Consider the following 24,672-nt stretch of genomic DNA (forward strand, 5'->3'; position numbering starts at 1 on the left):
GATGCTATGTGAAAGTTTGTAACAGAAAATAGTTGTTTTCATCTTGTCACTTTCTTGGTATAGAAAACACATTTTTACCAAAATTTGTCAAAATGGCGTTTTGGAACCAAACTCTTCATATATATATATATATATATATATATATATATATAAGTATAAAAATGTTAGTATCCACTGGACAATTTTTTCTTTAATTTTTCTTGAATTAAGTGTTTTTGAAAAAAGGTAAACTTATTTTAAGATTCTTTTAACCCAATTGGCAGATTTTTCTGGCTTGTTTTAAACACAAATTCACTTAAATTTTATGTTTTTTATCTAAAAATTAAATTATTTTCTTTATAGTTAATTTTGCTTTTCAAGAAAATTATAAGAATGTAAATTTTTTTGTACTTAAAACAAGACAAAAATACATCTTAATTTAAGACGTTTTAGATTTTTATTTACTGAAAACAAGACAAAAATACTAAAAGTCTTTTTTTGTGTGTATTTTGATGTCAAGTGCTTCAGTTCTCTTGACACCACACGCACTGCAAAAAAAATATTTTTTTCTGACTGAGCCTCGTCAGAAAAGCCGGGTCGGTAAGGCCCGGTCTCGGTTAGTTTGGCAAAACACTTAGTTTGGCAAAGCACTATTACTTAGTTCATGTAGAATTGTAAAATAAAGCCGTTAAATATTTTTTTAACTTTCGAAACCGGCTGCAAACTATCTAACAGTTAGCCTACAAAAAAGTATCTATATAGCCTACGGTCTCTACAAACAATAATAATAACATCACTATACATTTAAAAGGTATAATTTACGGGATTAGCATCAATGTATGATCTCTGTTTTGAGATACAGATGCTCTAGCATCCTAAATGTAGTATTTTGTGACAGAAGAGGACAACATGCAAAATATAACGTGACTTCTTACCTTTTGTGTTGACATAACGATCGCGAATCGAATCAAGTCTGTTTCAGATGTGTGAATAATCCATAAAAGTCCAAAAAAATCCAATGACCGTTTTTGTCCACAGATGTGTATAATCCGTGAAATATAGATACATAGTCTTACATCAGATTTCGCATGAACGTCTTATCGCCTACAATCTGAGGACTATTTGCGTCATAACACACTGTGTATGAGATTATACTTTAGGTTCCAATAAACACGCGTTAAAACTTTGTTTTTAAAAGTAGGCGGGAGTATAATCCATAATATCCAAATAGCGCTGTTATTTCCGTGAGACATGATAACAGTATAGATGGTATCAGCGAAGTGACTGCTCTGTGCTCTCTAGCTACCTGGTGGGTGGAGACCTGCGAGTGGGGTGGTGGGCGGGAAAATTCAAAAGGAATGTGACGAAACGCCTAGTTACGCGCTGAGTTTGAACTCGTGCAATCTGAGACTCAAGGCAGAGGACATTCAGAAACGTGTATCTCACTCAAAACAGCATGGATGGATTTTTTTCCAAGTTTGTATGCTTGTGGGAGCATCAGAGACACAAATGAACACCCCAAAACCCAGAAAAAGTGAGTTTTTCATAATATGAGCACTTTAAGGGTATAGGGAGGTATTTCAGACACTTGCAAGTAGTTTCAAACAGAGATGGTGATAGACGCAAAAGTTGCAGATTGCAGCTTAAAACTTCCCACACTTCCACTGTTTGCGCTTCAAATGTGAATGATACCTCAGATCGTATGTCTTACTGGGGAGGTATTCTTAGCAGTTAGACTTAGCATTCACTCACCAGATGATAAACATCTAAAAAATTCTAAAGACTTGTGGTTTGGTCTCTCAACAGATGAATCTAAAGACCAGAAATTTGCATAGACTTGCGGGTGGTCTCATTTGACACAGACCAGAATGTAACCATCCAGAACACCCTATCAACCAAATGGCACGATGTTATAAACCTCCCAGAACCCCACAGCAATGCCCAGGGCTGCTTTCTGTGGATATGTAATGAAATATAAGTCACCTAGATTTACAGCCGTAATGGCATCCAGCACTTTCAGCCAATAAAAGCCCAGCGAGCGTCGCAGAACCGCACGCCTGTCAAACGCCACCATTCGGCTAACACACTCCAGATGTTTCTTCGCAGATTATTTTTCGTATTGCAATTACAGGATTATTTCTGTTGCTTTGCCAAAAAAACTTTGTTTCCAGCTGCTTCATTCAGTTTCTGTGATCAAACATGATTTTTGTAAACCTTACAGTTTAACACAAAACCAACATGAATGCAGACTCGAGACGCTTTTAAATTTGGGTGTAATTTTCTAATAAAATCCAGATTTGCATTCGATGACTTCCAGAATTCTTTTTAATATCATTTCCTGCCTCACATGTTTTGGTAGATGCAAATCTCGCTTCCAGAATTTTCTACAGTGAAACGAGTTTCACCGCATTTCTATCTGAAGTTTCTCCTCCCTTTATTAGGGCACAAGTGATCTAACCAGAAGCAGGGCTTTGAACCAGATTTTTTTCCCCAACTGGTTTGTTCCGAACAGAAACGGTGTTTTAACGTTTCCGGTTTTCGATTCAACCCTAAAATTGACGTTCCTGAACTGGTTAGAACAAAAAATAAATTTCCCAAACCGTTTAACGTTCCATGTCAGCTGTGGGACATACAAATAAGTAGGCTGCTAATTAGAACATTAAACTTAAATTATTAGTTCACATAATTTTCCTTAAGTCTCTATCTTGTCATCAAACATTAAAAAAGGCTAGATGTAAGCAGCATAACTGTAATTCTGACACGCCTACATTTGTCAGCATTATACATGAATTAAGACAAGGACAATTTATGCCATGTCATTTATTGGCAAACAACTTAAACAATTTTTTTATTAGAAAAAGAATACTGTTTTATTTCGAGATTGTTTGTATGTGTCCTATCAAGAACAGAAAGATAGTTTGCTTGCTTTTTGAAACGCGTCTCTCCGTGTATGCACTTTTGAGTGCACTTAAACACACGCACACACACAGACGGAGGACGAATTCCAAACGGCTCTTCTGGAAGAAGATGCAGCATAAACAGTCGCTCCACATAAAGTGAAAATTACATTGTTTTTCAGTGCTTTATTTGGCAAATGTATTTTTAGGGATAATCACGTTTGATTGGAGTTGGACCGGACACATTCAATCGCATGTTCGTACAGAAAATTGTTCACTTTAGTGCCTTTTTGTGGTTAAATTGTTTAAAATAACTTAAAGTGCGTCTTGCAGGTTAACCACCACTGTCGATTAATGGGTACATAAATCACTCAAGATATGTGTATAATTTTTAAAATGTCTCAAAAATGGTCTTAAAGACCACTTTTTTTTACGTTTTTGGTATTAACGGTTTTTTTAAGGCAATTCTGCGATGACGTCACGTTGGGTAGAAGTGAAGAAAGACTCAGCCAGAGCCATAGAGATAGATGAGACATTTATTGCTGTTTAATACTTACGTATATAATTTGGAAATCATATATACATCGTAGGAAATATATAATGTGTTATACTGCAAAGTTACCATGATAATTATTATTTATGATATATGTGGAGATAAATACAACTTTGCAAATCTGGTGATTTGATCCATTCATGTCCTGACCACCAGGCTAGAGATTTTTAAACATCCTTAATCCACACTTACTAGTCTATCAAATAATATCTCAAATGTATTGTTTTGTAAAAAAAAAAAAAGAATGCTTTGTTGTATTGTTTATGCGATAACGAATCACACGATCATTTTATACGCAGCAGCAGTCAGCAGCTGCAGCACACTCGGATCCGACCGCATACATACTGTAATAAACAGGCGTTCGGCGGCTTTTTACATCACGACAGACTATGCCATTTGAGGAGGAACCGCTCATTGATCACCGTATTTTTATCAATCCTGTACATGTTTGGACCTGCCGAACACGTTGAGCACTTTAATATACTTTGTTGAGAGAGGCTGCACAGTTTGACCAGCGGGCTGCGGGAACCGGACGCGTTTCACGCCGCCAGACGGTGTTAACTCGAAATGTATAACTATTATCAGATCGGAAAGTCCCGCACTCCCGATTGCCATTCGCTACTGGCTGTAAGAAAGTGAGTGCGTTTGGGTCACTGGTCCCCGCGAACAGATGTGACGTGCTTCACTCACCTTCCAGGATTAGAGACATGCTGCCAAAACCGTTTGTGCTGAAGATCGCATAAAGTTACACCCATTTCAGGCAGGATCATGGACCCCCTCAAGCCAGCATGCACGAGTATGTTAATTGTTTGTTTACTTTCTACACGAAGATATGCTAACGTTATGCTATCTGGCTGTCTGCCTATCTCTCTATACTAGCCTATCCATCTGTCTGTCTGTCTGTCTGTCTGTCTGTCTGTCTGTCTGTTTATCTGTCTATCTATCTATCTATCTATCTATCTATCTATCTATCTATCTATCTATCTATCTATCTATCTATCTATCTATCTATCTATCTATCTATCTATCTATCTATCTATCTATCTATCTATCTATCTATCTATCTATCTATCTATCTATCTATCTATCTATCTATCTATCTATCTATCTATCTATCTATCTATCTATCATCTGCGCTATCAGAACTGTACTTTACTCGTCTTTCTATAGTCATTCTCAATGCTCTCAAGGCGGCTTTGGTAAATTCTCTACCCAGCGTGACGTCATACAGTGCGTCGTGTGGGAAAGGAGAATCATTGCAAACCGCTGTACTTTTTCATACTTTTTCGGGTTTTGTGATACCCAACAACATAAAATACAATGGATAACAGTTTAAATGTTTATTATCAACAAGCAAATTGCACAAATTCGTTGAAAAATTTTACCTGCAAATCGCCCTTTAATGTTAACATTTGCAAGCCTTTGAAACACGTGCAAATGATCAACTTTCACCCCATTTAATTTTGCGTATTAATCCGCAAATCGCGTGCGAGCTGAACTGTGGGTCGTGATCTGTACCGACACGGAACAACTGCGATCCGTTACAACACTAATTATTATTAAAAAACAAACATCTTGAGATACTTGGTAGCCTACAATATTTACCTCCTATGATTGAGGATTACAGACTTGGGCTTGAGTGTAGGCTACTTGCTGGTGGCAAACTTCTCATTTCTTTGATGAGTCAACGACGACCAGAAGTCATATTGCACAGAAATCTTGTCAAAGAACAAAAAATAATGGTATTAACCGTTACCATTATTTTAAATAAACGATTCTGTTCCGGAACATATATTTTTTGAAAGTTTCTGGTTTCGTTTCTGTTCCTTGTAAAACATCAAAAGTTTCTGGTTTTCGTTACGTGAACCGGTTCAAAGCCTTGACCAGAAGACCGATTATTGGTGTTGGTTAAGGCAAACGCTGTTACTCTTGCTGACACATGCGGGTAGTGATCTGAACTTAACTCGTATGTTGTTCTTTCCCCAATTTGACTTTGATAGTAAGCGATCGCTGTGGCAAACAAGATCGTAGCTTTGAATTTTGCCTCGACAAGCGACACGTTTTCGTCATGAAAATCTGTTTTCTGGTTGTTCTAGTAGTTGGGGTTGACAATGATTTTTTTTACACACCACCCTGTTTATCATGAGACAGACATGTTTTGCACAGATTCAGCTAATACAAGCTTGACTTGTTCATTCATCAAGTTTATCGTGAAAGAATCAGACAGATCTGGCTGCAGAAACACAACAGTTTCTGTAGCTCTATTAATATAGGAGCGCAACAGGTTGTTCGATCCCCAGGAAACGGATATAAAATTATATTTTAGATAAAAGCGTCTGCCAAATTCATAAATGTAAATGTGATTCTCTGAAGTCTACAGCTGTGCTTTCTTTAGCTCAGCTGCCAGGATTATTTCAGCAGATTTAAGACTAAAGTGTGAATTATTTCATGCATTAATGTTGGAGTCAGCCTGAGGAATAAAGACATGAGCGATTGACATTTATCTCATAAAGCGCCACTTAGATCTGATAGACTTTATCGCGTCACAGTCGCATGTCTTGATTAAGTTTAAAGGATTGTTTTCGAATGAATCTGACCTGAATGTGCCCGAGCTGTGAATTATGAATGAATTATATCTGATCTACATGATTCTGAGACATTAATCTCTGACCTCTAATAGTATTGTCTATGAGTCTCCACATTCGCTTTATTCCTCTAGTCAAGGCTTGAAATGTACTCCTCTGACCTTTTAGAAATTAAACTGGTTTTTGTTCCTTGCCGCTGTAACCCTGTTGGCTTGCTTACTAGGATCTGCTGACATTAGCTTAGTTTAATGATTCGTAAATTCTGTAAATAAATTCAATTCGGTGTTATTTTACGCTTTATTTAGCAGCTTTACATGAATTGAAAACACAGAAAAGCAAAGATAAACAAAAGCATGGCAGTTTTTAAATATAGTTTAGGATGGAGTATTTAAAGTTACATGGAGAAATGCATTTCTTATTTCAATATTAAATACTACAATTCACTTAATGATGTTGCTTTAATTTCTCTATTTTACACAGCTGTTCGTATTATTTAAATGTCTTATGTTATGTCAAACTTTTGCTCTTTACAAATGTTTTTTTTTTCTTGTAAAGTGTTTAATATGACAGCTGTTTATCAATTTACTACATGTTTCATAGTTAATAAAAAACGTAAATGCCATTTTAATAGATCATAATCTATTTGTGAGGAAAATAAAATTTGCAATAATAATATATGTGACCCTGGACCAGAAAACCAGTCATAAGTAGCACAGGTATAATCGTAGCAATAGCCAACAATGCAATGTATGGGTCAAAATTATCGATTTTTTTTAATGCAGAAATCATTAGGATATTAAGTAAAGATCATGTTTCATGTCTCAGTTTTTACATTTTTTGCACCCTCAGATTCCTGATTTTTAAATAGTTGTATCTTGGTCAAATATTGTCCTATCATAACAAACCATACATCAATGAAAATCTTATTGACTGCAAATCTCATTAAAAAATATATATAGTGGTCCATGGTCACATATATTCTATTATATATGCTATATCCTACATTTAATAATTTCCCTATTCTTTGTAATGCTGCTTTGTAGCAACAAAACATTGTTTAAAATCGCTATATAAATAAATGTGATTTGACTTCACTAAAAAAGGATATTTATTTGTATGTAAATAATGTGTGTGAATGGCTATGTGATGGGCTGACCTCAGTGTAGTGGTGTAGTTCAATTTTTAGAGGATAATGTTGTTTATGTTAAATACACAAGAGATTAAATGCTTTTATAAATAATTGTGTTCAGGTCGTCACTTGTCTGATTTAATTTAGGGGTTTGCTGTTAGCTTACTGTGATGTCAGTGTTGTATCCGCACACCATTAGACATCAATAATATAATATAATTATAAAATCCTGTTGGTTTAGTCTGCTAGATACTCAATGACACAAGTGTGTCTCACTCATGAATTAATGATTATTCATCTTCCTGAAATGGCTGTTCCAACCTTGGTCCTCTTCTCAAATGTCTTTTTCTTTTTGTTTCAACAACAGCGCCGGTCCCAAAGGAGACAACATCTATGAATGGAGGTCAACTATTTTAGGACCGCCGGGCTCTGTGTATGAAGGAGGGGTCTTTTTCCTTGACATAGCGTTTACACCTGACTACCCGTTTAAACCTCCCAAGGTAAGAGAAGTCATTTGAGCTTTTGTGTCATATATGAGACCTCCTTTTTAAGGATCAAAATGTTTTACTGCTGTTGACATGATCGTTCTTTGATATTACTTAAGCTTTGGTGATTAAATGGTACAATAGAAATAATTTGTATGATTTAAGGTAGGGCTGCTCTATTATGTGAAAAATCCTAATCCTGATTATTTAACACAGTTAATGACTGTAAAAAACATGCATTTTTACATGCATACATACATTTAAACATTGTACTCAATTGCATTTGTGTAGGGTTGTTGCAGAAGGCTACACATGTCAAAGCAGTGGTGCCTTCAAAGGTGCCCTATAAACACATCGGTCCAGCGGATCTAGGTTGATATATTAAACATGAGGGAGAGTTTTGCTTTAGTTTGCTTGAAATGCATATAACTACAAACATAAACTGGACGACTACCTAGTGATTGCTCAGGTTCTCGAACACGAAAACAATTATCATGTGGGTTTATTTATTTATTTGTTATAGCGGCATTTGGATGTCTGGTGAGCATTACAAGCACATGTGGTAGTAAAGACTGGGTGCGTCACGTGTTTGAAGTTATGTTAAGCTACGCAGACCGGTGTATGACATCAGTAACGTTAACATGCATGATTAAAAAACCAACAGATAATATTATGTAAAGTGCATCATATAGAAAGCGCATCAGTTTGTGTTTATTAACCCTTTAGTTTCACTTCATCCCGCAGCTTTTCCTGTTAGAGGTTTCTGTTAAAAACATTTAATTCATTAAAGTATGTGTTCATTTTTCTGTCATAGTTTCTTCAAAATAAATTTTTATTTGAGTGTTTTTAATCCAAATATTTTAATTTACACCATGATCAAGCCAATTTTTTTAATGCTCCTTTAAAATGATAGATGAAAACCAGAATAATACTTTATTTCCGTCCCTACATTTCAAAAAAATCATACGTTACCCATGCTGGCAAAATGAGTCGAGATGAGTAAATTTTCAAAAATTAATTATTATTTTATATTTTGTCATTCTCTATTAAAAAAAACTCAGAGCGATGTATGATTTGTTGGAATCTGACAAAAATGGCAGAGATAACACCTGTTTGAATTTGATAGTCAGCAAAGTCAGTTTTGAGAAAAAAAAAATCGAGATTTTTTGAATTTTTAAAATTTTAAAAACAAAATCACAGCATCCATACCTTAAAATCACCGGTAAAACTAATAGATTTAGCACACACACAGTCAAAAACAGTATCTATAGGGAAAATATATGTTAATTTTTTCTATCTTTTATTGTTTGATTGACATTGAGACAGACAGCTTTAAGATCTACTGTAATGCAAGGATCTCATATAATGTTACACATCAAATATTTTTCCCCAACAGTTAACCAAACATTCACTGAAGACATAACAGATTATATCTTTGTGAATTCTTCTCAAAACATATATTTTTAAAATTGTAATTCTCTGTTAATGTGTATATGTCAGGGTCGCACACTCATGCTATCCATGCCTTGGATCTGTCAGTCAGAGCGAGGAAGATTGTTTTCATGTCTTATTGCTCTTAAAAACTCTTTTAACATAATTCAGGTCTCTATTTTCTAATTCCTGCATGTTTTCAAAGCACATGTGGATGCATTCATCTTTGTGATAGATTAAGCATTTAGGACGGTACACTTGGGATCACTAGACGAGGGCTTAATGTACTTATATTTATGAAAACCTAGATGAAAATAGACGATGCTCATTTCGACTCATTTTGCCAGCACGGGTCACTTAGGGTGATCTGTTACCACTACTTAATTTAATGCATTGGTGCAACTTAAAACATTAGTCTATCTGTACTTAAAGAAGTTTACACCTGACTGAGCACCAGCTTGAGAGCGCTGATGTCTGGGTTTTTTTGGAAATGAAAGATTGCATGTTTGTGGTGTTCAGCTGATGTTATGTTTTGTTTAAATTCACAGTGTTGGATTTCAGAGAGATTGTTCATAAAGCCTCTTGATGTCTGTGCCTAAAGGGACAGTTTCCTCCGCAGTTCTCTCTCCGACCCTTTTATCTTTGCCTTTCGCCCCCATGTAAAATAAGATGTTCATTTTCAGACGGGCCACGTTGTCATAGACGCTTTTGTTCTTTCAGCTCATGTGGGTTTGTAGGTAAAGCGGATAGAAGAAGTCATTCTGCTAGCAATTAAACTGTCATACATCTCAGGCAGGGAATGTCAAGGTCCATTAAAGGTTCACCCTGAAGGCCAGAACTCTCACAGATGTCTCACATACACCAAACGTATCAATGTCGTCTTCTTACTGTAGTTTATTCAGAGCTTCTTGCATTTTAAGGCACACTTTGGTGTTTATATCGGTGTGACGACATATTAGCTAAAGGTATTGAAAATTGGAAAGAAATTGTGCCTGCATATAATGCTGTTTATTTGAACTGTGTGCTGTGTACCAGATCACCAAATAAATTATTCAAACTATTAAACAAATCCACAAAATTATTTTGAATGGGACTGTAATTTGACTTAGTTAGGCTGTAGAGGATGCAAACTAGTCTACACCGATGCAATACAGACTTAAACATGCCAAGTATGATGAAATACCTGGGAATTTTTTATGGTCCGGCTTTATAAGCATAAATAGCTAATTCAGTTCATTTAAGTCTCAATGATAAATTTCAAGAAAATGTGCCGTTTATGTACAGGATTCTCATTCCTATTAGCGTTCCAGTGACTTTGGTTTGCATTTTCTAGGTCACGTTTCGAACGAGGATCTATCACTGTAACATTAACAGTCAGGGAGTGATCTGTCTGGACATCCTGAAGGACAACTGGAGTCCAGCGCTCACCATCTCAAAGGTCCTGCTGTCCATCTGTTCTCTACTTACAGACTGTAACCCAGGTAAGATCTCATCGATTATGAATTGATTATCTTTGCAAATTGTTCACCTAAAAATAATAATCGTCACTATCTGTTCCAAAGCCATAGGCATGATTTTGTTTTATGGATAATTTCTTTTAAAGCAGTTGTGCATAAAGTCTTCTGTACTGAGAATTACTTTATGTGAGGAAATCCCAAACGTGTTGTTTTGTATATAGTATAGTATGTATATACTATATGTATAGCGTAAACCGTGCTTCTGGGGCTCAGAGCATTGCGTTAGCAGCGCAAGGGGTTTAGACCCAGGGTATATGCACTTATAAAAAACAAATGCATACCTTGTAATGCACTATACAGTAAGTCGTTTTATGTTCGCATTTACATTTATGCATTAAGCAGGACTTAACAATAAGTGTGCCCTCTTAGTATTTTTGTCTTGTTTTCAGTATCTAAAAATTCTTAAATTAAGATGCTTTGAGGAACACAATTTTTTACATTTTTCTTAAACACTAAATTCAAGAAAAGAAATTTCCTTACCCCATTGGCAAATTTTTGTTTTATGCACAAAATCACTTAAATTTGATAATTTTGCTCTAAAAACTAGACAAATTTTCTTGGGTTTTGCTCAAAGAAAAAGCATCTTCATTTAAGAATTTTTAGATATTTTTACTGAAAACAAGACAAAAATACTAAGATTTTTTTTTCTTGAAAATCTTTTTTTTGCAGTGCAATGGTCGGTGCACTGCAAAATATGACTTTTTTACTTAGTATTTTTGTCTTGTTTTCACAAGAAATATCTAAAAATTCTTAAATCAAGATGTATTTTCTTGATGAGCAAAATGACCTAAGAAAATAATACTTGTTTTTAGACGAAAAATATACAATTTAAATGAATTTGTGCTTAAAACAAGCAAAAATATCGGCCAATGGGGGTGAGAAAATTTTACTTGAATTAAGTGTTTTAGAAAAAAGAAATCTTATTTCACAATTTTTTTTCTCACCCCATTGGCAGATAATTTTGCTTGTTTTAAGGACAATTTAAGGACAATATACTTAAATTGTATATTATTTGTCTTAAAACTAGACTTATTTACTTAGTATTTTTGTCTTGTTTTCAGTAGGGATATCTAGAAATTCTTGGATTGGGATGCTTTTTCTTGGTGAGCAAAATGACCTAAGTAAGAAAGTCATTTTTTGCAGTGTGGCAAGTGCACTGCAAAAATGACTATCTTACTTAGTATGTTTGTCTTGTTTTCAGTAAAAATATCTAAACATTCTTAAATTAAGATTTATTTTCTTGATGAGCAAAATGACGTAGGAAAATAAGTCTAGTTTAGACAAAAAATATAAACTTTATGTAAATTAGTGCTTAAAACAAGCATAAAAAATCTGCCAATGGAATAAGAAAAATAAGTTTACTTTTTTCATAATTAATTCAAGAACAGTTTTCTTATTTCATTGGCAGATTTTTTTGCTTGTTTTAAGCACTAATTTACTTTAAAGTTTATATTTTTTTTGTCTAAAAACTAGACTTATTTTTCTTGCTCATCAAGATAATACATCTTAATTTAAAAATTTGTAGATATTTTTACTGAAAACAAGACAAACATACTAAGTAAGAAAGTCATTTTTTTGCAGTGCACTGCATTTAGCAGGCCAATACTATACCACCACAAATAGTTATAATTTGCCCGTGTTTTAGCTTTAATGTAAAGGTCAAGGCAGTGGCAAACAGACATAAGAAAATTTAAAAAAGACCTCACCTTTGAAAATAAAACTGTATTAGTTATGCATAAACAGAATAATCTTTGCTTATTTATTTTTTAAATATTAGAAAATTATAAATTAACAGAATCGGGACAATTTTAATATAACACCGCAACATTTACTTTCGGCCCACGCCCTCAGTAAGGTTTTTTTTTGCCCTTGGTAGGACAAAGTTTGGGCACCCCTGATCTATACGAACTGGAGATGTAAACTTAGTCATAAAATATTATGTTGTTGCACTATATAATTGATCAACATCAGCAACGATTACAGCAGGACGTCTCTATCTGGTAATTTATCCTTGTTTGTTTATCCGCTATTTTAATATAAAAAAATTCTGCATTTGCCGTTTAAAAGGTGTAAATGTCGTGAGTGCATTACAATGCCAACTGAGCCAGCAAATTTTTGCTGTTGTTTTGTGTTGTTTACATTACATTCATGTATCCGCTGATTGCAAACAAAACATGTGAGATTTTGATTTAATTACGCCTTTGGTTGCAATTCCTAAACGGGGTCTTTTAAAATTGTAACCGATCCATCAGTTGTAAACAAGTGGCAAATCTGGCATCAAACTGAGCCTTGTTTGTAAAGCAGTCCTCTCTGAAATGCATCCAGGAAAAAACAAACTCATTCGCAATTACTTGCTGTCCGGGAAAAACAAACTGCATCCACTGTTGTCTTAAGTCAGGGAGAGCTAAATGAAGTTTTCTTCTCCTTGCATCCTAAAACACACTTCTTTTTTCGAACCATTTTGATAAAACAAAGTTATCGCGTGCTGTGCAGTGATACCGGTGACTTCTACTGGACAGAGCAATGCTAATGCACGTTCTCGCTCTCACTTGACGTGCAGGGTAGGCGTGCTTTTCCGGGGGTAAAGGTCCATAAAAGGAATATGGGGTCAATCAGTCTTAACGGATACCCCTGTTCGAAAAAAAAAATTCCAAAACTTGTAGGAAAAAGGAGGTGTGAGTTTGGTCCAGAAATACTCCGTCACAAGCTCAACTGCTTTTTTGACACTCTGCATATGTTCAGCATGAGGTTTACAACTTTAGGACTGTGTTAATAAGTCAGAATGCATAAAATAGCATCCCCCGCCTTTAAAAAGCATATGCTCTGGATGTCTATCCCTTACATCCTCGGTTTGGATTCAGCATGGCGGTGGACTGAATAAGGCGTATTGAATTTAACAATTATATAAGGTAGCTTAGTGGTGTTGGTGTCATAACCTTATTTATTAATATTAGACGGGTCAAAACTAATAAAAGTCCTATTTTGTTTTGGTGGTGTGATCAGTGAAAAGTTTAGCAGGGCAAATAGAAAAACCTCCCTAGCGATTAGCAGACGCTTTTATCTAAAGTGCATAACAAGGTGTACATTTGATCACTATGTGTGTGTGTTCCCTGTGAATTGAACCCACGACCTTTTGTGCTGCTAATGCAATGCTCTACCAATTAAACTACAGGAACACAATGTGCATACAAAGTTCCAGGTGTCATGTATGCCTGTAGAACGAACTGTGCCGGACACCACAGATTAGGGTTGTTTTTCACTGACTAGGTTTTGTACTGGCTATCTGACGTGTTCGATCTGTGTTTTTCCAGCTGATCCTCTGGTCGGAAGCATCGCCACACAGTACTTGACCAACAGAACGGAACATGACAGAATAGCCAAACAGTGGACGAAGAGATACGCCACATAAACGGCTCTCGAAGCATCGGCCGACACCACCACACACTATACCCCCGGTCCCAGCCCTACTGTGCCTCTCTACCTCTCCCCGTCTGCTAAAAGCACATTCACCAAGTGCGCCGTACATCTGGCCCCTCTTCCTTCCAACTTCCCGTAAACCTTTCTGTGACGAAAACTCTCTCCTTTGTTCCTTATTGACTTGAAAGCTTCTTTTTATACAAAGAGTAGATTGGGACTTTATTTTCCAATTATCTGAATGTTTGAAATACCTTAGGAGAAAAGGAATACTATTGTTTATTATTGTCGTCATCGTTGTTGTTGTTGTTGTTGTTGTTATTGTTGTTGTCTTTACCAACTTAATGTATCTATATGCTTTCTTTTTAAGTGGAACAAATACAGCATATAAAGAGTTGCGTTTCATCGGCGTATAGTGGATTTCTTTTTGTTTCTCCTTTTGTCGGTGAAGTTATGTGCATGTAATAGGATGAGAAGTTGCATCCATCGAAATCCATCCCTACCCTTCTTTTGTTCGTATGTATTTTTTAAACTGAAACGTCACGACGGCCGCTCTAAAAGAGGCTCGCTTGTGAATTTAAAGTTTAATGGAGAAAAAAAAACGATGTGTACATATTGCTACATGCCACCGCTGGCCAGAATGAACTGTTGTGCACTTGCTTCATGAAAAAACATAAATAAACACTGTGGCTGAATTGTACAGTGTACATCATTTACACTATGTTATGTCATGTTTACTTGTTTTAATGACAAGAAAGCTGTGTAACATCAGTCACAATATCTTTTACACACACACACACAAATAGCACCTGAGTCATAACTAGTAGAGCTGGACTGATTTATTAACCAAACTGATTAATCCGGTTATATTTTGCTGTTACAGATTATGTCACGCTGGCAGTTTGTAATAACAAAAGCTGTTTTGCTTTCTATTGGCTCCAACATTTTACATATTTACCTTTAATTATTATGGCATCTAAAAATGCTGGGTTATTTTTAACCAAGTTTTGGGTCTAAAGGGACAAACCCAGCCGCTGGGTTGAATTAAAGGTGGTGTGTGTAAATTTTAGCGGCATCTAGTGGTGAGATTGCAAACATTTTGTCTGTTTAGGGCTACTGTAGAAACATGACGGCCACTTCAGTGTAAGGGGACCCACGGTGTATGGAGATAAAAATCTCTCATTCTAAGGTAATAAAAACAATACAGTTCATTATGTACACTGCAAAAAATTATTTTCAAGAAAAAAATGTGTTAGTATTTTTTTCTTGTTTCCAGTAAAAATATCTAAAAATTCTTAAATGAAAATGCTTTTTCTTGGTGAGCAAAATGACCCAAGAAAATAAGTCTAGTTTTTAGACCAAAAATATCAAATATAAGTGATTTTGTGCATAAAACAAGCAAAAAAAACTGCCAATGGGGTAAGCTAATTTTTCTAGAATTTTTATTGAATTTAGTGTTTAAGAAAAAATTTTCATGATTTTTTTTGCTTACCCCATTGGCAGATTTTTTTGCTTGTTTTATGCCACTGACAATATAGTTATGTATATTACATTGCATTTTTTGTCATGAAATCCTTCTAAAAGTTACACAATGCACCTTTAACTCTTTCCCCGCTAGCATTTAAAAAAAGTTGTCTGCCAGCATCTTTTATGATTTTCACAAAAGTTTAAGGCCTTTCAGTAAATGTTCTTTTTTAAATATATAAATAGACCCCCTGCTTTCAAAAAAAAAAAGGTTTCATGTGCCTTCATTTGTTCTCTTTTTATTACCTCTCAAATATGGGTAGGTTTCTTAAAAAAAAAAAAAAAAAAAAAATTAAACAAAAAGCTGAGATAATTGCATCTTTGTGAATGACTTTTGATAGAGATCATGAGCGATAATCAAAACATACAAAGAGTTTGAATTGTTTGCCCTAAGGGAATACTTCTGGGTTTTATCAGTTGGGTAAGAGCCACCTGGTGGATAATAGCGGTATTACAGATTGCCGGAAAAACTTGTCATTGACAGAGAAGCGTTTTCTCTTAAAGGTGCAGTGTGTAAATTTTAGCAGCATCTAGTGGTGAGGTTGTGAATTGCAACCAATGGCTTACTCCACTGCTCACCCCTTGGTTTTGAAACACATAGAGAAGCTACGGTAGCCACCACCAAAAAAATGTCATAGACTAGGGCTGCACGATTCGGAGAAAAAATCTAATTGCGATTTTTCTGATCAAAATTGCGATTCGCGATTTAAAGTGCGATTCATTAGTATATAATAAAAGAGGTACATCCAGGTTTGTTGTGGTGGTTTTAATAGCACCAAAGAAAGATGCTGTGCTACTGTTTATTTAAATCCTCTTAAACATTGTACCAAGTTGTCTGCAGGACTTTGCTATTCTGCAGACAAACTTTTTTTTTAATCTAAGAACATTAAAAAAAATACAATTTAAAATTTTTTTTTGTGAAAGTTTTATTTAAAATAACATATAGGCCAATGTATTTCGGCTGTCACTACAACAATGCAACTGACAAGCAAATATTTAGTTTTTCTTTTAATCATAAGACTATACTCATCTTGTTTTACTTTTCAGGCATCTGTAATAAATGTAAATATATTAGTTATTAGAATCTATGATTTAACATAAGCAAAAAATACAAATAAAAGACTGCACAGTCCTCACTGTAGGATTTTAAATGTGGAGCTGCAGAAGCTTGTTCAGTTAAGAGTAAGGAGTGATTTAAATTTCTGGTGTGTAATAAACATTTCTGACACAGAAAGCACCAGGTTACTGTCACTTTAAGACACAAGACAGCTTTAAAACTGCTCTGCTTCAATATAGCCTACTGATAAACATCCAGCTTTTTATGTTCACTTAGACAAGAAAGAAAACTTAAGTTTAGTGATCACGCGTGTGCTGACTGCTCTCTGTGTGCGCGCTTCATGAACCCTCATGCCTGTAAATATTCAAAGCGGTGCAGATGTGCGCGTGCAAGAAAGTATAATGTACCTGTTTCGTCTGCTGTGTTCCGGGCTTTAATGAAACCTGCTTATAGTCTGATGAGGCGTTTGTCATTGTTTGCGATGCATGACGAGAAACGGACGTATATACACCTTTCTTTAAGTCCAACATTACACAAAAGGGAAATGTTTTCGCGCATTTCTGTCCTTTCATTTGCCGGTTAATGAGTTATAATGCGTTTTTAAAATGACTGAATCCAAAATCTGCCAACTTCATGACATTCCGCGTTGTGCAGTTAATTCCATTTGTATGCATTTCGCGATTGTGTCCGTGTTTTCCGCATCGCGGAAATCATATGGCCGTACACTTTGTTGAGGAGTTGAACTGCTGCTCGCGCTCGTGTTTTCCAAATGGTGTGATGACGTGTAGTCAGCACCTCAGTGTTCATGCACTCTATTGGTCTAAACTGCATCAAACGTAAAATGCGCATGAAGCGAACTGTCAAAAACTGCGTACTAGATGATTGTTATATTTAATAGTTTTGAATCGAAATAATCGCATTTCTTGCGATTCGAAAATCGCATCCATTCACATCGCGATTTCGGTTTAAAAACGATTAATCGTGCAGCCCTATCATAGACCGAGACAACAAAGAGTTTGTCCGTTAACGGCTTCGGTAGAAACATGGTGATCCAAAATGGAGACTTCCCGTAAGGGGACCGCAGTGTATGTAGAACGTCTCATTCTAAGGTAATAAAAACATAACGGTTCATTACACAAAGGTCTTTATACACCCCTGATTATATAGTTTTGGATATTATTTTGCATTTCTGTCAAGAGATCCTTTTAAATATTACTAGAGCCCGACCGATATGCGTTTTTTCCGGCCGATGCCGATACAGATATTAGGGAGTAAAAAAAGACCGATAACGATATATCGGCCGATATTCTTTATGTGTATATTATAGTTCTGTATGTACTACAGTATATTATACTACAGTACTGTACATAGAATACACTATATACTTTAACATAATATACTGTATATGAATAAATACAATGCAATGCAATGATCACTCACAAATGTGGTGATCACTCACAAATGTGGTGATCCAACACTTATATTGATGTGACAAAGATGTGTACTATAGGCAAGAAGTTAACAATAAACTTTATTATCCAAAATTAGTTGGATATCAGTGCACTAAACAGTAAACTTGACTTATTATAAATAACTTTAAAACACAAAGAGAACAAAAGACAAAAAACTTGCATCATTTGCAGTTTTGACGAGAATAACGTTATAAAGAGAAACTTATGAAGTCATTGATTAATTTTGGCTTTACAGTAAGTTGTGTACTTCACAAATTTGTTAGCCACTCACCGTTACGAAGACAATGCTTGACGGAGCACATACTAATGTACGCTATGTTTAATGTTGTGCACAACGTTTTTATAACACAAACCCAGGGTTCCGTGCAAACTTTAGACTTTTATAAAAATAAAGCGTCTTCGCTCCGCCTCTTTTATTTAGCAAGGGTGTAGAGTTGCGCGAGCTTATTGAATCAATTGCTCTGAAATGAGCGTGTTAACTAACAACACAAGCAGCAGTAATCTCATATAGTGTTATATAAGTGCACGGCTGCGCGTAGTTTAAACGTGTCATTTCTCCGTCTCGCGTCTTTCTCCCGCTTGCGTTTTAACTCGCAAGTCGACAAAGAGACGGATTAAAAACACCAAATGTAAGCGGGAATGCGTCTCTCTTGTCCATTTATAATCCAATCGACCAAAGCGCGTCTTAATACCAGGTGTAACAATGTTGTGAAGAAGACACTGCGTGACTGCTTCCATGCCACCTGAACTGAGAGACTGAAGAGACTGTCTGAAGTGAAGGGGGTGGGGGATTGGCTGGTGTCACTACAGTGAGTGATCTGGGTCACCATTAGCAACCAGTATGGCGCACTCTGCTGGACAAACAAGTACTTACATCTTTCAAATGCATTTAATGTGTTCTGTAACAAAAGTTCATATCGGCGCATATCTGCGGCTAATAAGCCGATACAGATATATCTGCTACATGCTCATATCGGCCGATAAAATAGGCAAAACGATAAATCGGTCGGGCTCTAAACATTACACACTGCACCTTTAATTGATGAGTTAACTCGTCAATGGCGGGAAAAGAGTTAAATCAGAAAATGTTCATATTTGACAACAATGGGTTAAAACAACCCAGCATAGGTTAAATTTCAACTCAATGGGTTGGGTTTGACCCTTTAGAATCATCATGGTATTTTTTGTTGGGGTTACGAAAATGAATGCCAAATATTTGCAAAACAAGAGGTAAATTAAGTGTGTTTATAATCAGAGGGGCAACCTTCCGATCTCTCTGAAGAAGCCAATACGGAAGGGACTTAAACCGTTTCAGCAACCAGCCACCCCAGCTTCACACACTTCCCGCCTCTTTACCTATTTTCGATTAAGGAGCAGTGTTGGGGAAAGTTACTTTTAAAAGTGATGCATATGCATTGCAATATTAAGTTACTCCCAAAAAGTAACTAATTGCATTACTTAGTTACTTTTCATGAAAAGTAATGCTTACGTTACTTTTTACTTTTTCTTGGCTGAGGCTTGATTTCTTTCAGGCCTTGCAGGTGTTTTTTATGACTGAAAGGTTTGCATTTAGAAATTGCATCTTTCATTACAAAAATGGTGAGCTCTTGCCTGCCATCTCAGTTTCTGACTCAAACTGTTCCCACACAGGCATATACGCACAGAGTGCATAATGTAACTACGTTTAGTTTAATTCAGTACATAATTTTTTTAAATCAAATTAATTTAACTAAAAAAGTAACTTGCATTACTTTTTTTTAAAAAGTAACTCAAATATTAATGTGTATATTTAAAAAGTAATGCGTTACTTTACTCGTTACTTCAGAAAAGTAATATTATTACGTAATGCACGTTGCTTGTAATGCGCTTCCCCCAACACTGTTCGTGAGTGATGTGCTATTGGCCAACTATTGGCTTAAACCTAAGTGTGATGTCACGGACACTTCCATATTTTTACAGTCTATGGTATAAACACGATTTACCTTAAAAATGCATAATTAATTCTACGGAAAAGACAAATTACTGATTTCTGTAATTTTACATAACCAAAAACTGCAGAATCACATATGTAATCTGTAAAAATACTGTAAAATTGGGTTGTAAAATAATCCATTCTTTTTACCTGCAACCAAATTCTACCCTCGGGTACAAATAAAGTTCACCTTACCTTAAAAAATTATATTCATGTAATCTCAAATTAAGGTTAAATATCCGTAAATTTGAATTGTAATGTATTTACAAAGAATAAATAAACTGTCTGCACACTTGAATCCTTAAAGCAAATTTAATCACCAAGTTTTCGATCATGATCAAAGCTTGGTGATTAAATTTGCTTTAAGGATTCAAGTGTGCAGACAGTTTATTTTTTGTTTTTTGAGATTTTCAGTCTTGTTTGTCTGGCACCTCGGTGATCGTGAGTGCGGTGTAACTTCTTCCAAATATTTTTATTTACAAAAAAAGGTGTATTTTTCAAACAAGGCATTTCCTTATAAAATAAAAAACAGGGAAAGCCTGTGAAAAAATACAGACTATTACCATTAAAATGAATTTATTTTTTAAAAGTGTGGGTAAAAAATAACCCAGCATTTTTAGTGTGTGGTGAATTGTTTTAAAATATTACACAGACTTGGCCTACAAATGTTTAAAGAATAGATAAACATGACTTTTGGCGGCACTTTATACTACAATCCACCTCAGGTAACCTGTGGTTATCTGTTTTGACAGTAGTAAGTTTAAATACCCCATCTATGGTTGAAACATTAGCCATAAAAATACTTTTGGAAATCACCTGAGGTCTATAACCTCTTTAACATTTGCACACAGTCTTTTTTCTTTATTTCTGTGTTGTTGTTTCCTGCTTCGAGTTCATAGTTATTTTACTAGATCAAATGGTATGATGATGGTTTTGGTTTCCTGTCTGCGTTACACACACTTAACCTTTTACCACAGTCAGCACAAGTTATATCAGTTATAACATCTCTTAGACTAAATGGATATTAAATACATGATTTTGGAGATGTATGAGCCTTTAAACTGGTGAGGATCACATCTTACTCTATCACAAGCAGGTTTTCAACATTACTATAATTTTAAAGATATTTTCAAAGCCTTTGCCCCCACACACGTTAACATTTCACATCCTGCAGAATAAACGCATGTATTTAGCATTTATGTCAAGCTGTTTCTTTCCCGAGGCTTCAGAAGTGAGTTGCATTTACCCAAAAATGTAAACTCTTGTCTACTTATGTCATTTTAAACTCATGCACTGTTAATGTTTCTGTGCAACACAACAGGTAAATCTTCAATCTTCAAACAGCACTATATCTAAATATAAATATGACTGAGTCTATTAAATTATGTGACTATAGACAATGTAGATTAAAATGTAGTTAATATGATGTTACCTAATGATTCATATAATCATGATTTGAGGATTTTCCAGAAAGCATCTGAACCTAGAAAAATAACAGAATGATTAATTTGGACGACATAATATTTTTTTACAGGTATTTTTAGGTAAATAAAACAAATTTCAGATGTTTTGTATGGTCTTAACATGTTTTATTTATGCATTTAATATTTCATTTGTCATTAGAATAAAAATGAATGTGAACAACACCAAATAATGTAACGTTAATAAATAATAGGGTGATTCTCACGAAACCATTGAAACACCACGGCACTAATGATTATAGCTTTAAAATGTGTAATATAGTAACATTAAAAAGCATCAGAATTAACACAATACTGTGTTCTACCTTGCACAATGTGTGATTTCAACATAAGAATTTATAATTGGAAATTTTATCTCATTTTCTGCTGAAATTCTCATTACCGCAATGTGTCCGGCTGCGTTTGAACATGTGTTATGTTGTAATTAAATCAAATTAACACAAAAATATTAAGAAAAAAAATAAATGGTTGTTTTGCTAGACTACTTTAGATGACAGAAAAAATATTTACTGAATATTCATGTATAATAATAATGAAGAAAAATTAGGAAAATGATGTGTCCATGCCTGATGTTCTCATCCTCCGCAACACTTTTTGAGAACAGTTTAAGCACACATACAGAATTTTAATAAAGTTTGATTTTGAGTGACCAAGCACATGGACCAGTTACTTCAAGATGGCTACCAGGTAAGATCATTTTTTTACAGTTAATTTGAAATATTTTCTTGTCAGAATGCTTACACGACATTTTGATTATCATTACCGCAACAGATGCTTATTAAATGTTAATTTAATTAATAGAAGCATAATACTTTGATTTTAAATGCATGTGCAGAATCTCCAAATTATGTTCTTTCAGGTTTGTCATGTCATTTTGAAAATATGTCAGTGTTGATGTTTTCTGACTGTTGCGGTAATGAGATTTTTTAGGACTAATTTTTTAAATTATGTTACAAAAAGTGTTAAATGATAAGGAAAAGTTTTTAAATTAATGTTCCCATTTACTCCAGACTTTGTTTTTCAATGTCTGGTGGGAAAAAAGTAAATTTAAGCAATTTTTACATTTTCATGCTTGACATTTTTAAAACCAAGTTTTCGTGAGAATCACCCAATAAGGCAATTATAAAATGAACCTAACCTTATCTCTGAATGGGTTCAATAAGGGCATCAGACTCTGTTTGCACACTTTGTTTTGTTCCTCGAGTTCACATTTCCACGTGACGACATGTTCAAACAACACAAGAACATCTAAGAACAGACGTTGCGTCACTCATGTGAGCCTGTACAGCCTGGCTTCTCCACTAGATGTCAGTATTTTCTTAAAAAAGGTTCCTTGTCAAGTTGAATAGCTCTATAAAAAAAACTTTAACATCCACTTTCTGTTACATGAAAGTTTCTTTGTAATAAACAGTGTTTGGTCATTAAAGAACTGATTTTAAATAATGAGCAACACGCAATGATGTGTATGAAAGTCTCTCCATTAGAGAGATGCTGATGTCCATCTGCTCTCTATCGCAGACTAAAGCAAAGAAAATTAAAATATGACTCTGTTTATATAGTTTGTCCTGTCCAGCTTCTACAACTGATACCATCATCTGTAAGCATCCAGGGCAAAGATCTGTGTTGTTTATGTTTAACATGTCATTAGCCTATACTGTATAGATACTGTATATCTGGGTAATATTTAACAGATTAATACCGGTTTGAATGCATTGGACCTACTGAACTACTAACCTTTATGGCTATTTTTAGTTTTGCACATTTAACCACACCTTATATCTCTTGGATCTGTACAGTACATTGTGTCCTGGAGTTCTTCGAATCCTGACTTTAGGAGAATGTCAACCCTTAAGTGTTTACATTCCAGTTTTCCTCCAGTATGACACAGGAACAATCTGTCCTTCATTAAAGCCAGTAACTGCATTGGAAATAACTAATAAAATCTACGACCACTGTTATGTAACCATTTGTATATGAGTCATTTTGTAACATTCTGTAACTTCCGGAGCTTTTTTGCCCAAAATATTTTTTTATACTTACATTTACAGTTATACTAAATGGTAAAGTATTATTAATATAGATATTTTGGTGTGAAAATTGTTATTTTTAAACAATATATCTTCAGCCTTTCTCTCGTTCAACAACATACCTTTAATCTTAAGACTTTCTCTCTTCCTCTATATACAGATATAAACACTGTCTATATGGGATTAGCTATTCTTGTCACTGCTGTTAACACAAAGCTTAATGTGTCACTATACAGTGACATTTGAGATGATGTATATAACAGTTTGGGGAAGGGCCAGCATGACAATGCACATCTCCACAAAACAAGATATATATATATATAGACATGTCTCGGTTACTGAGTCTGGTGTGGAAGAACCTGATTCCGAAACGAATTGAAACGGCATAGACTGACCTTGAATTTTAGATTTTTTTATCCATGCTTTTTTAATTAAGTTAATGGATAAAAGCATCTGCTAAATGTTTTATTGTTAGTGACTTAAAAAAGAAAAAGTGAAGCAATAGTGTAATAAAGCTAAACTTTATAAAACATTTACTATATTATTTATAGGATGCATTCAGACATCACTTTCTCTCTGTGAATAGAAAAGTCTATATCTAGGAGATCTATATCTTATGTCGAGTCACGAGAGTGAACCAAATAACTTTAAAATGCTTAGCTGATTTAAAAAAATATTCATGCAACAAAATTGGCAACCCAGTTCACAACAAAAAGAAAAACATGACCATATGCCCCAAAAGACATTTAAACTGAGCAGGTTTTTTAAGTATTTGTCTCCTCACGTATATCCTCAGCTATTTTCTGATAAATCTCTAAATAGATAAGTACACACAAAGACACTGACACACACACGTGCATACACAGACACACTAAAACACACACACTTTTACACAGACACACAGTATATATTTTTTTCTTGTCGCCTAAAGGTATATAATCAATAATATTGCATCTTGCTTAGGCTTTTTAATGATTCCCAATTAAAAGGCCATTATTCACCTGCATGTTACCCACACGTGGTGTCACGTTGAAAACTCAAAGGTTCTCTTTTCAATTTCTTGGAAATGAGCAACTGATTGTTTTCCTTGTGTTTCATTCGTGTGGAGGGGGCAACACTCCCACCCCATTTATCTGCCCATGGCATTTG

The 24,672-nt window shown here is 34.9% G+C and overlaps 1 protein-coding gene and 1 long non-coding RNA gene across 2 annotated transcripts in view; one reads left to right on the forward strand and one right to left on the reverse strand.

The window, feature by feature from the left end:
- Positions 1-14,690, forward strand: part of ube2e2 (ubiquitin-conjugating enzyme E2E 2) — a 38,895-nt gene extending 24,205 nt beyond the window's left edge. The window contains exons 4-6 of the mRNA XM_055211393.2: positions 7,511-7,643; positions 10,393-10,540; positions 13,888-14,690. Coding sequence (XP_055067368.1) covers positions 7,511-7,643; positions 10,393-10,540; positions 13,888-13,985 — 379 coding nt within the window. The 3' untranslated portion in view covers positions 13,986-14,690. The remainder of the gene's footprint in view (positions 1-7,510; positions 7,644-10,392; positions 10,541-13,887) is intronic.
- LOC129448789 (uncharacterized) overlaps positions 1-22,806 on the reverse strand; it is a 28,055-nt gene extending 5,249 nt beyond the window's left edge. The window contains exons 1-2 of the long non-coding RNA XR_008645878.2: positions 22,635-22,806; positions 21,448-21,498 (exon numbers count right to left, since the gene is read on the reverse strand). This is a non-coding gene — a long non-coding RNA (uncharacterized lncRNA). The remainder of the gene's footprint in view (positions 1-21,447; positions 21,499-22,634) is intronic.
- Between the last annotated feature and the right edge of the window lie 1,866 nt (positions 22,807-24,672).

The sequence above is a fragment of the Misgurnus anguillicaudatus genome, chromosome 10 (assembly GCF_027580225.2).
Source record: "Misgurnus anguillicaudatus chromosome 10, ASM2758022v2, whole genome shotgun sequence".
Taxonomy (NCBI): Eukaryota; Metazoa; Chordata; class Actinopteri; order Cypriniformes; family Cobitidae; genus Misgurnus; species Misgurnus anguillicaudatus.